The 13,479-nt window shown below is 43.2% G+C and overlaps 1 protein-coding gene across 3 annotated transcripts in view; it reads left to right on the top strand.

Moving 5' to 3' along the window:
• LOC129711147 (hepatocyte nuclear factor 6-like) overlaps positions 1–13,479 on the top strand; it is a 90,787-nt gene that overhangs the window by 42,981 nt on the left and 34,327 nt on the right. For 2 of the 3 annotated variants that reach the window (XM_055658586.1, XM_055658585.1), the window contains exon 2: positions 8,723–8,792. The exons of the other annotated variant lie outside the window; for it this stretch is intronic. In XM_055658586.1, the coding sequence (XP_055514561.1) occupies positions 8,723–8,792 (70 nt within the window). The remainder of the gene's footprint in view (positions 1–8,722; positions 8,793–13,479) is intronic. 3 annotated transcript variants of the gene reach the window in all.

Here is a 13,479-nt window from a genome sequence, read left to right as displayed (position 1 = left end):
AGTCTCCTCATCTCTACCTCTAAGTGCTTTCGTTATCACCCGACTGGCAAGGCCAATGTAGATTTATAAACTGCTTACAGAAGCCGATCTGATGGCTGATGGAAACGCTAGCAAATTGACAATGATGAGTCAATAAGGAGAATCTGGAGAAGGTTTTGTCAAAAGATACAAATCAAGTAAACTACTTAATGTGTTCTTTTAATTAAGGGCGGGCTGCAAAACCTAGTCACAGGACTGATGGTGATTCCATTAAACTGCTCAGCTGAAAACAAACCACTTCATAGCTAATACCATTTCCCTTAACGCTAGACTTCCAGACATCAAAGTTAGTGCTGAACGATGGTGTTGTGCTCAATCATATTCAATGAAACTACATTGCCGACTATAAACTGGACATAGAACCAAATTAATCTTTGAGACACAAGGAACTGCAGATTCTGCTGGAATCAGTATGAAGAAGGGACCCAACCCGAAACGTCACAGTGGGAGGGGCAAGGTTTAAAGGAGATGTGTAGGGCATGTTTTTTACACAGAGGATGGTCAGTGGCAAGACCATGCTGCCAAGGGTGTGGGTTGAAGTAGATACATTTGTGGCATTTAATAGACCTTTAGATAGGCATGTGGATATGTAGGGAATGGAGGCTGTGGGATATGCGCAGGTGAATAAATGATGGTCTTGGCATCATGTTCGCCACTGACATTGTGGGCCAAAGGGCCTGTTCTTGTGCTATACAGTTCTATGTTGCATGTCCATTCCCTGACCCATTGAGTTTGGCCACTTAGGGCTTTGCAAGGAATGCTTTGATCAGTTTCAAAAATAATTTCAATTCAAAGCAGTCTCCAGGATTTCAGGTGGACACAACGAATGCGAGACTAGGTGATGAATGTTGAAATGTTGCCATCCACCATTAGCACCAATAGTTGCCTTTGAGAGTCTTTTAAATGGACATGGACATACAGGGAATGGAGAGATATGGATCATGAGCAGGCAGAGATTAGTTTATCTTGGCATCATGTTTGGCACAGACATTGTGGACTAAAGGGCCTGTCATGTGCAGCATCGTCCTGTGTTCTATGTTCTAAGACACAGGAAAGTACCACGATTCAGATCAGGACTCTTTTTCAGATTGACATCCTGACCCAAAATGGATTCTGTCCATTTCCTTCTACAGATGTTGCCTGACCATTGTGTTCCTCCACCAGTTTAGTTCAGTTTAGTTTTAGACAATAGACAATAGACAATAGGTGCAGGAGCAGGCCATTTGGCCCTTCGAGCCAGCACCACCATTCAATGTGATCATGGCTGATCATCCCCGATCAGTACCCCGTTCCTGCCTTCTCCCCATATCCCCCGACTCCGCTATTTTTAAGAGCCCTATCTAGCTCTCTCTTGAAAGCATCCAGAGAACCTGCCTCCACTACCCTCTGAGGCAGAGAATTCCACAGATTCACCACTTTCTGGGAGAAAAAATGTTTCCTCGCCTCCGTTCTAAATGGCTTTCTCCTTATTCTTAAACTGTGGCCCCTGGTTCTGGACTCCCCCAACATCGGGAACATGTTTCCTGCCTCTAGCGTGTCCAAGCCCTTAACAATCTTTTGTTTCGTTCAATTTAATTCAGTGATACAGCCAATGTAGTTTAGTTTAATTAGTGAAACAGGATGGAAACTAGGCCCTTCAGCCCACCGAGTCCATGCCAAACCATCGATCACCCATTCACGCTAGTTCTGTTATCCCACTTTCTCATCCACTCCCCGCACACTAGGACATTTTTACAGAAGTGAATTAACCTACAAAATGTTTCCTTCTTTACTTCAGAATAGCAGCTGAGTCTTATTACGACTTGGCATCAACACATAATGAAACACAGTTGCTTAATGCAACATCAACCAGTCTCCAGATGATCATCTCTAATTGCTTAATCTAAGGAGATGGCTCATTGTTCTATTTGTAATGATGGAGAGGCAATTGTTAGGCCTCAGTTTAGCCAGTCTTGGAAAAGAAAATGGCTGAGTGACTATTTGCCTCATCTTACTTGCATTATGTTATTAATTGATTAAGATTGGGTAACTTCCAGCCTCTTAGTATTTTGGAAGTAAATGACAATGAACTCAGAGCTAGTACTATCTTGAAATCTAACAATTCACAGGTCTGGAGGGATATTTTGCTGTGAATTGTACTTGCGGTGTCACCATGAGAGTTCCCTTTTTAATTGCAAATCACCATCTGGTTCCAAGTGTTTAAGAAAGAACTGCAGATGCTGGAAAAATCGAAGGTAGACTAAAACGCTGGAGAAACTCAGCGGGTGAGGCAGCTTCGCTCCATAGATGCTGCCTCACCCGCTGAGTTTCTTTACCATTTTTGTCTACTTCTGGTTCCAAATGATTATTTTGCCTTCCTTGGAGTGCACGAAGCAGAGGGGTGACCATATAGAGGTTCATAAAATCACAAGGAGAAAAGATAGGGTGAATGCACACTGTGTCTTTTACTCAGGATAGGAGAATCAAAAGCAGAGGACCTAAGTTTAAGGTGAGAGGGGAAAGATTTAATAGGAATCCGAGAGGCAGCTTTTCATTCGGAAAGTGATGGGTGTATGGAACGAGGTAGTTGAGACAGATACAATAACAACATTTAAAAGACACCTGGTCAGGTACATGGAAAGGAAACGTTTAGAGGGATATGGGCCAAATGCTGGAGAGTGGGACTGGCTTAGACGGGGCATTTTGGTCGGCATGGATGGCTTGGGCCGAAGGGCTTGTTTCCGTGCTGTATGACACTAATGTATTCAAACCCCCCTCATGAATGGGAACTTGTTTACATATAAAGTTCTCTCTTACAAACGGAAAGCATGAAAAACATAATTACTTGTTAACCCCCAGGGCTGGAGGAATTCTTGGAAGTTCTGAAACCATGGGATAGTAAAATATATTGGGCAAGTTTATGAAGGTGGTGAGTGCCTGGAATGCACTGGTGCAGGTGGTAGTTGAAGCAGATACAATAGTGACATTTGAGAGACTTTTGGATAGGCACGTGGATATGCAGCATTGGAGGGATATTGATTATATGCAATCATATAAGAGTTGGTCTTGGCATCATGTTCTGCAGAAACATTTTGGGCTGAAGGGCCTGATCCTTTGCTGTACTGTTCTATGTTTTAATCATTATACAGAATCAGAAAGACAACCAGCTTGATTTTGGACAGTCAGCGCAGTTGGTTGCCAAGTTAGATAATGTCTATAAATACAAACCATGAGTGTTTGCAACACATACCACCGAATTGGATGTAGGAAAGAACAGATGAAGATAGACACAAATGGCTGGAGTAACTCAGGGGGTCAGACAGCATCTCTGAAGAGAAGGAATGGGTGATCATTCCTCAGACAGGGAAGAAGTTCTAAAGAAGGGTCGTGACCCAAAAAGTCACCTATTCCTTTTCTCCATAGATGCTGGCTCTCCCGTTGAGTTGCTCCAGCATTTTGTGTTTATCTCCACTGAATTAGATGATGGTTCCACAGGGATGAAAATAACACTCAGATGGCCCATGAGAGGTTTGAAGATTTAAGCAGTGGGTACATTGAAACTTTGCGCTCACTTTTGATCACCATGTAATAACAATCAAAAGAGAACCTCGATCCATCTATCTGCTTCAACCATGGCTGAGTTGTTCCTTTGTTGAGGTTACATCAAGTCTGTGATATTACTTTGGAAAAAAAAATGCCGTTGGTCTTGGTTGAGATGGCTGGTTGCTTCTCATGTACTTTTCCACAACTGAAGGTAACATCATTGACCTCATTGGTAGTCTCTTCCTGTTTAGAAGTTGAAAAATTCTGTCCTACGCCCTAGTGTGGCAAAGGTCACAAATGAATGCGTCGTACAATTAGAAATAGGCCATTCAGTCCTTCAAGTCTACTCCGCCATTCAATCATGGCTGATCTATCTTTCCCTCTCAACCCCATTCTCCTGCCTGCTCCCCGTAACCTTTGACAACTGTACCAATGTCCTTAAACTCACTCCACTTCCAATCCAAATTGAATGCTTTACGTAATGCATGAGAAGCTCAAAACATCAAAAAAAAGGTCACTTTAAAACATGTGACGATTAATTGCCATCTTTTGTGCTCCTATTGAAAGTGAAATTTCAACAAAATACATGTGGTCAGTTACCAATTTCCTTGAAGTTGCACCATTTTGCAAATCTGACCTCCGCATTTTACTAAAGTATTTAAGAAAATTATACGTTTACGTTTGCTCTCCATAATTTGCAGGATTTTGCTAATTACTATGTTTGAAATCACACTTGAACTTTAAATTGAAAAGTACCTTTTGCAGTTCTTGTAAACCTTAACATTGTAACTGCTTCACGTACTGTATTCAGCAGTCAGGATATTATTTTGTTGACATTTTGGCTCCTTGTTGTTAGTAGTGTAAGTAGTTCCTCCCAGTGTAAGGAGCGTTGTCTTAATTAAAAAGAATTTAATCACACATTGTGCTGCTAGCAAACAATATCCCTCTATTCTTTGCACTGCCATGTGCCTATCTACAAGCCTTTTAAATGCCACTATCGCATCTGGCTTCACCACCATCCCTGGCAGTGTGTTCCAGGCCCCCACCACCCTCTGTCTAAATAAGGTATGCAGCACATAGAACATAGGTGTCGCAGAACATAGAGCATATAACACTACAGCACAAGAACAGGCCCTTCGGCCCACAATGTCTGTGCTGTACATAATGCCAAGACTATCACTCATCCACCTACACATAATCCACATCCCTCCATTCCCGGCGTATCCAAAGATCTTTTAAATGCCACCAACCTATCTGCTTCAACCATCACCCCTTGGCTGTGCATTCCAAAGGCCCCGTCCCCTCCACTCTCTGTATAAAAAAACTTGCCCCGCACATCTCTGTTAAACATTCCCCCTCTCACCTTATATCTATGCCCTCTAGCGCTGGACATTGACACCCTGGGAAAAGGGTTCTGACTGTCTACCCTATCAATGCCTCTCATCATTTTATATACAAGGGAGCTTATTTTTGTATTTCATGAACATCAATGTAGTAAGTGTTCTTGGCTTTTGCTACAGTGTCAACACATTCCTCCCACTTCCATGCCGGGGAGGCCAGTCATCTCATCCCTCGCCTCTTGCATTGTTGCACCTGATATTATGCATGACTGTTCACCAACAATAATAATAACATAGCCATTTACTTTCAAATAGAAGCGACATCCTTTTCAATGCTTTCTCCCCCCTTTTACAAATGTAGCAATATGATATATGTCACATAAAACAACTTCCATTGAAAAGTCATTTAACAAAGTAAGTCTTAGAACATAGGACATAGAACAATAAAGCACAGGAAATGGGCTTTTCCACCCACAATACAAAGCCTAGATGCACCAATCTAGGTCCAGGCTCGAAGGGCCGAATGGCCTACTCCTGCACCTATTTCTATGTTTCTAATCTCATCTGCCTGTACGTGATCCGTATTGGTCTATTCCCCACACTTCCATACACCTGTCTACAAGCCTCTTAAACACCACTATCGCATCCACCTCCACCACCCCCCCCCCCCCCGGCAATGAGTTCCAGGCCCCCACCACCATTTGTGGAAAAATACTTGCCATGCTCATCTCAATTAAACGTTCCTCCTCTCGCCTTATAGCTGTGCCCTCTATCTAGTATTGGATATTTCCACACTGGGAGAAAGGCACTGGCTGACTATCCTATCTTATGCCTCCCATAATTTTATATACTTCTATCAGGTCTCGGCATCAACCTCCGACACTGCAGAGCAAACAACCCAAGTCTATCCAACCTCTCCGCGTAGCTGAAACCCTCTAATCCAAGCATCATTCTGGTAAACCTCCACCGCACCCTCTCCAAACCTTCAACATCTTTCCTGTAATGGGGAAGCAGAACTGTACACAATACTCCAAATGCGGCCTCACCAATATCCTATAAAGGTGCATCAAGCGTTCTGTCAAGGGATTTTAGAAAAGGAAGTGGAAGGAAAGGATACAGGGTACATTACAACATGTGCAATTGGCGAAGTGACAGGTAAAGATTTTAAGTAGTTTGGAATATTTAGAAAGAGCATGGTGTATGGTGTTTTCTATTAAATAACATTCATATTTTAGATATGCCAATGGTCATTAGACTCTATTTATATTTTTATTTATTTTCATGAGCAGAGTAGGAACTACAATAGGCAGCGTGAATATTTACACTGCCTTGTAAGAAATATTATTCACAGAGTATTGCAAAATGGTCACGAACCAAATTTTAAAAAACTACAATAGTGACTTGAAACTTAATAATATACAGCAGGGGCTGGAAATCTGATATCAAAATAGGAAATGCTGGAAGCACACAGCAAGTCAGGCAGCATCTGTGGAGAGATAACCTGTTGATATTTCAGCGTCCAGGACCTTCATCATAACTATGGGGGAGAGAGTGAGAGAAGTTAGTTAATAGACGCAGGAGAGAAAGTGGGGGAGGGAATATGTGGAGCATGTGGGGTATGGACAAGATGACTGATTGAGGCAGTCAAGAGGCAGTTCATAATAGATGCAGCTTATTTGTGTGTGTGATTTATGGTTACATGTGAGGTTGTGGCAAGTAAAGCATCATTAACAGCAACCCTGATTGGAAAGTGTTACAAATTTATCAATACAATCTCCCCACCCACCACTTTTTTCCCCCTCGCTCCCTTTACCCTTGCTAAATGCGCACCCGTCTCTCCCACATTCCTGCCCCTACACTGCCCCTTCCCCTCCCCCTCCACCTATATCCCTTCTTCTCGCTTCACATTCTTCTCTCCCTCTTTCCTAATCTCCTAGTCTTTTCATTCCTGCTCTTCTTTGCCCCTCCCTTCACCTGTACCAACCTATCACTCGACTGTCTTTGTTCCATCCTCACCTCTCTTCCATTCTTCTCCCTCCTGCTACATTCAGGCTGAAGAACAATCACGACCCGAAAGGTCGCATAATCATGTTTTCTGGAGGTGCTGCCTGAGCCATTGAGTTGCTCCAGCACTTTGTGTCTCTTGTTGGAAACTAGCATCTGCTGTGCCTTGTGGCTACATATCACTTGCTTGGCTTTGTCCACCCCGCCCTACACCCCCTGTAGTCTGAAGATGGTCCTGACCTGAAACGTCACCTGTTCATGTCCTCCAGAAATGCTGCTGACCTGTTGAGTTACTCCAGCACTGGAATGCAGTGCTCCAAATTGCTTTGATGCAAGAGGGTTACAGAAAATAAGTATTGCTACAGTTAACAGGATAGTGGGACCATAGGGATGGTTCTGCCATGGGGGGCAGAGTGGCGCAGTGGTAGAGTTAACGCGTTACAGCGTTAGGGACCCGGGTCCGATCTTGACTATGGGTGCTGTCTGTACGGAGTTTGTACGTCCTCCCTGTGACCGTGTGTGTTGTCTCTGGGTGCTCAGGTTTCCTCCCACACTCCATAGACGTACAGATTTGTAGGTCAATTGGCTTCTGTAACTTGTAATTTGTCCCTAGTGTGCAGGATGGTGCTGGTGTCCTGGATGATCCCTGGTCAGCACAGACTCGGTGGGCCGAAGGGCCTGTTTCCACACTATACTGTACCTGTAAAATCTAAAGTCTAAAGGATGAAACCAATAAAGGCAGCAGCAATGTTTGTGGATATGCACCTCAAGTAGCACTTGCACACCTGAACAAGAATATTAATTACATTATAAAACAAAAACAAATAAAAGTGTAGATGCTGGAATGTCTTTGGCCCTACATTAGTCATTGGCCTAATTAAAATTAGTCGAAGGATGCCTACTCCTCTGGGTTTAGACAAGGTTAAAAAGGAATAGTGAAGACTGAAGACTGAGAGGCAGCATGAGCTAACGGCTTCATATGGAGATACAAGGGACTGCAGATACTGGAATCCAGAGCAAAACAGACAGTGCTGGAAAAACTCAGCAAGTCAAACTGCATCTGCGAAAGGAATGGATAGGTGATATTTCGGGGTCGCGACCTTACTTCAGACTGATGGCTGTAGGGATGGAGACAGCTGGAAAATAGAGGTGGGAACGGGACAAAGCCTGGCAAGCGATAGGTGGATACAGGTGTCGTGGCTGGATTGGAAGTTGGCTAGACAAAGGCTAGAGATGAAAAGGAGACAAAATGGTGTCAGATAGAAAGAGTTGGAAAGAAGATTGGGATAGAGGAAGAAATGGGTGGGCAAGCATAGGAACGAGAGGGAGGGAAGGGAGGGGGTGCTACATAAAGTTAGTGAATTCAATGTTCATATGGTTGAGTTGTAAGCTACCCAAGGGGAATATGAGATGTCGTTCCTCCAGTTTACATGTGGTCTCACCCTGGCAACACGTTCATATAACATTTAAAGCCTTCAGTGCAAAAATGTCCCAGTGGAAGATGAATGAATATTTGATCACAATATAATCCACCAAACCCAGGCATCTATCATGTCCTTCACTTCACAAGCACTGGGCTCCCACCCACTCATTGTCATCAGCTCATTCTTGGTTTCATTTACCTTTGGTCTGTTGCCATCTGCAATAAACACATGCGTTTTAGTTCATCATTGCTTGGTAATATATTGTGTATTTTAGTTGGGCTATCATTTTACCCAAAGTACTAGAAATAACTCGGCAATAATCAATTGTGAGGGCATTTACTTTGGCTCCACCTATTTTTCTTCTGTCACCTGAAATTTCTCCTCCCCACACAGTGTCTACGCGATCTCGCAATGCAAAGAAGTCTTCAGGAGTTGCCACTGGTGCTGTAAAGCACATTCTCAGGTACTGCCGAGTCTGAATTTGCCAGACATTGTATTTACAGATTCCTTCATTCGCAGTTAGTACTGCGAAAATGCTCATCCATTGTATAGATATATATTTATTTTTCACACGATGACACACTCTCCCATTAAGTGTATAGCTGATCTTTCCAGAGACAAATGATTACGCTTGTCTGAGATACACAAACTATAACAAAGTTGCCTCATTATCAGCATGAAAGCTAGCACACAATGTCAGTTCTTTCATTGCCTTACACTGTGAATATGAAGGAGTTACTGAGCCTAACAATGTGAGCAGGTAAATGTAGTTTATTATAAGTTACCATTAACCCCAATGCCTACATCATTCAAAGGTTGTTGAGCCATCACTTGAGTAGGATATGATTGCTTCTTTCCCTTTCAAGTAACCAAGCACCCGGCAGACCTATGAGTTTCATATGAAATGACTTTGAAATTGGATGCAAAATTAATCCTTAATTGCTGACACACTGAATGAAAGGCGCACTATATCCCAATATAACTGTATCACACTTGCCAGGCTTTTATGGGCTCCAAGAACTATTTACCATAGGTTGCTTTGTTGTTTACACAATTTGAGCTCCCCACTTTTTATTCCAATACTGGAATAGCTTTCAGTATCCCATTCTTGCCGTATTTAGTGGAAGAGAATTAGCCAAAGCCCTTATGACGTCTCAGGATACACACCTACATGAAACATATCTCATATTAAGGCATAAGTAAATCAATCAGTTTCAGGCTTCTCTCATGCACCTACAGGAAGAGTGAGATAGTTCCCCCGTCTATCTCAAGGAAGTCAGCACTTGTTTCACTAATGGCCAATATTTGATAACCTGACAGTACAATTCAAAACTTGAGAACTCTCCAAATGCACAATGTAAAACACAATATGGAATAGGAGGGTGCAAGACATTTGGACAGACGTTTGGATCGGAAGGGTTTGGAGGGTTATGGGCCACACACATACACACACACAAATGGGACCAGCCCACTATGCCAAGTTGGTTGTCATGGACAATGGACAAGGACTTGTCTATGTGCTGTACAGATCGATGACTCTACAACTCAATGGGATTAAATTCTTTGTATTTCCAGCTGGCATTTGATCTTTAGTGCAGATTTGTGCCTCTCTTGGGAAACCAATGATAATAAGATGGTGGCATTCTTGCTTGAAAGAGAAGATGGCTGGAGGGAGACTGAGGCTACTCTCTGCAGTAATAGCTCAGGCAAATCAGTGAAGTAGTTGAGCTCAGGCACAGCAAAGTCAACTGCCACACCAGAAAGGTTATCAAACATGACTGTGGGATCACAAGGGAGTAACTTGAATGTCTCCATTTAATAGATGGCACCTCCAGGGATGGCACAGTGGTGCAGTGATAGAGTTGCTGCCTTCCAACACCAGAGGTCTGGGTTTGATCCTGACTACAGGTTCTGTCTGTACGGAGTTTGCACTTTCTCCCTGTAACCACGTGGGTTTTCTCCGGGTGCTCCGGTTTCCTCCCATATTCTGAGGGGGTACGGATTTGTAGGTTTATTGGCTTCTGTAAATTGTTCCTAGTGTGTAGGGCAGAACTAGTGTACGGGAGATCGCTGGTCGGGCACATACTCGGTGGGCCGAAGGACCCATTTCCACGTTGTTTCTCTAAACTAAACTGAACCCCTATATCTTCTAAATGTCATCAACGAAATAACTTTAACTTTAACAAAACAACATTTGAGCTCGGAAAGGGTAATGCAACAGTCGCGGTATGAGAGGTTAGTTGTTGAATTAGCCAGGAAGCAGAGAATTTTGTGCACAGCCTGATAATTCAAAACTCTCAACGAGTGCTATAGCTACTTAATATTCTAAAGCTGTAAAGTGGAGTTAGAAGGAACTGCAGATGTTGCAATCAAAATGCAAAGTACTGGAGGAACTCTAAAGTAGTAACCATGTCCAAACCTCATATCAACTCTCAGTGTTGCAGTCTGTGCTTGTGTCTTTGCTGCTGCAGGGTGTGCTGCAGACTGCAAGAAAGGTGCCATGAATGCAGACGCAAGGAACTGCAGATGCTTGTCTGTAAAAAGAGACACAAAGCGCTAAAGTAGTTCTGCGAGCCAGGCAGTATCTCTGGAGAACATGGACAGGTGAAGTTTGAATGCATGATGAAGAAGGGTCCCAACTTGAAATGGCGCCTATCCATGTTCTCCAGAGAGAACATGCCTGGCTCGCTGAGTTACTCCAGCACTTTGTGTCTTTTAAGGTCACGTGAATGAATGGTTGCCTGCAGATGCTGATCATGTAAGCTTTCCGTTCTTCCAAAATAAGCAGAGAAACTAAAGTGACAAAGTGGTCCATGCATCTCTTCCAATGCGTGATGCTTGGGTTCCATTTCACAGTGCATTTCCAGATAGCATCAGACAGGATAATGGCAGAGGATATGAAAATTCTGCCATCTCTTGCCAGATCCAGACTGCCCCACCCACATGCGATCACGGGTCATTTCTTCCCCACCCACTGCATACAAGTTACCACGGAATATGGGACATAGGATCATGAGAGAGTCTTAACTCGAATGCAAAACAATCCACTGTATACCTTCCATGCAGACTAAAGGGAGATCTCCTCAGGCATATTGCCCCACAGTTAGTATTCTATGCATGTTCTCCACAGATGCTGCCTCCAGCCCTCTGTTCTACACAAGATTCCAGCATATGTACTTCCTTGTGTCTCCCTTTAGTTCTTGCTGCCACCCTTTCATGTTTTAACGACCCATTGGGACAAATGGGTGAACCCTCATTGTGTCCTTTATAGGATTTTGAACATTAGACGGGTAAGGGGGAATCTCATTAAAACCTGCAAATAAAGAAAGGCCCAGATAGAGTGGATGTGGAGAGAATGCTTCCAGTAGTGGGAGAGTCTAGGACCAGAGGGCACAACCTCTGAATAAAAGTTGTATTCTTTTGTACCTTTAGAAATGTACCTTTAGATTGGAGATGAGGAGGAATTTCTTTAGCCAGAGGGTATTGAATCTGTGGAATTAATAGACTGCTCTGGAGGCCAAGTCATTTGGGTATTTTTAAAGTGGTGATTGATAGGTTCTTGATTAGTAAGGGCATCAGAGGTAATAAGGAGAAGGCAGGAAAATGAAGAGGGAAAACTCAATCAGCCTTGATTGAATGGCGGAGCAGACTCGATGGGCTGAATGGCCTAATTCTGCTCATAGGTCTTGTGGTCTTGCGGTAACAGTGGGTGTCTCTCACATGTGTCCTGTTGGAAAGAGAAAACCCAATCATAGTCTCCTATTTCTTCTTTAGGGTTTTCTACTGTTTTCTCTGGATGTTGTGTCTGCATTTCTCGACCCAATACAACACCCTGCAATTTTCCTACTTGCTGTTATCCAGGAGTGGGAATTGTGCTGGGATCCTCCTGCTCTCTAATACAGCAGGGATATTCGGCAATAAGAGAAACAGCCCAAAACACCCAAAACACATCTTTGACTCCGACAAGGAGGGAGTCTGAAGAAGGGTCTCGAACCAAAACGTCGCCTATTCCTTTTCTCCAGAGATGGCTGCATGGCTGGCCCAGCGGCCCCGTTGCAGCTTCATGGTGCCAGAGACCTGGGTTTTATCCTGAACACGGGTGCTGTCTATACGGTGTTTGTACGTCCTCCCTCTGACCGCGTGGGGTTTCTCTGGGTGCTCCAGTTTCCTCCCATACTCCCACCCTCCAAAGACGTGCAGTATAAATGGATGATTGGTGGTCAGCATGAAATTGGTGGAACAAATGGCCTGTTTCCATGCTGTATCTCTCGATCCATCTTCCTACCCATATGTGTCCAAGTGTCTTTTGACCTGTGTCCTTCCCTCCTTTGAAGTTTCAGATTCTTTCAAAAAGACTGATATCTTAATTTACTTGGACTATCATCTTTCTGAGTCTTTTAGCAAACACCTCCTAGCAGAAGAAGGAGTTGAAAGTAAAAGAGACATGAAAGGCGAATGCATCTCCTGAGATGTTAATGAGATGTTAGACGTGCATATTTCTGAGATATTAAACTGGGATTTATCCAATATCTCAGGTACATGCAAACCAATCCATGGATGCCTTCCATGCAGACGTAAGGGATACCTCCTCAGTGGTATTGCCCCACAGTTAGTCTTCAGCCAATTAATCGCCCACAAACAACTGGCTATGCTGTATGAGTAACTTAATACCCATTGCAACATTGACAATGTTTCAAAGATTACATCATTAGTTAGAAAGCACTTTGAGGAGGTCATGAAAAGCACTTAGACTCATAGAAACATCGAGACCTACATTGTGGAAACAAGCCCATCTGCCCAACTTGCCCATACCGACCAACACGTCCCATCTACACTAGTCTCAGCTGCCTGCGTTTGGCCCATATCCCTCAAAGCCTGTCCCATCCATGTACCTGTCTAAATGTTTCTTGAACATTTTGCGATAGTCCCTGCATTTTCTATTGTAAGATCTCCAAGATGTTTTTGATATAGCAATAGGTGCCATGTATAGTTTAATAACAATTATCAAAGAGGAATCATTCAGCACTTTCAAACACCATGTTTGGCTTTGCTTTTACAACAGCAGTGTGAATCTAGGTTAAAATCGACTTTTACTGCTTTATATTATTTTATTATTGATAGATTAAATTATTAAACTATTTGGTATTACT

Source organism: Leucoraja erinacea, chromosome 29 (genome assembly GCF_028641065.1).
Source record: "Leucoraja erinacea ecotype New England chromosome 29, Leri_hhj_1, whole genome shotgun sequence".
NCBI classification, from domain to species: domain Eukaryota; kingdom Metazoa; phylum Chordata; class Chondrichthyes; order Rajiformes; family Rajidae; genus Leucoraja; species Leucoraja erinaceus.
The sequence above is the reverse complement of the archived record's forward strand: the minus strand, read 5'-3'. Positions and strand labels throughout refer to the sequence as shown.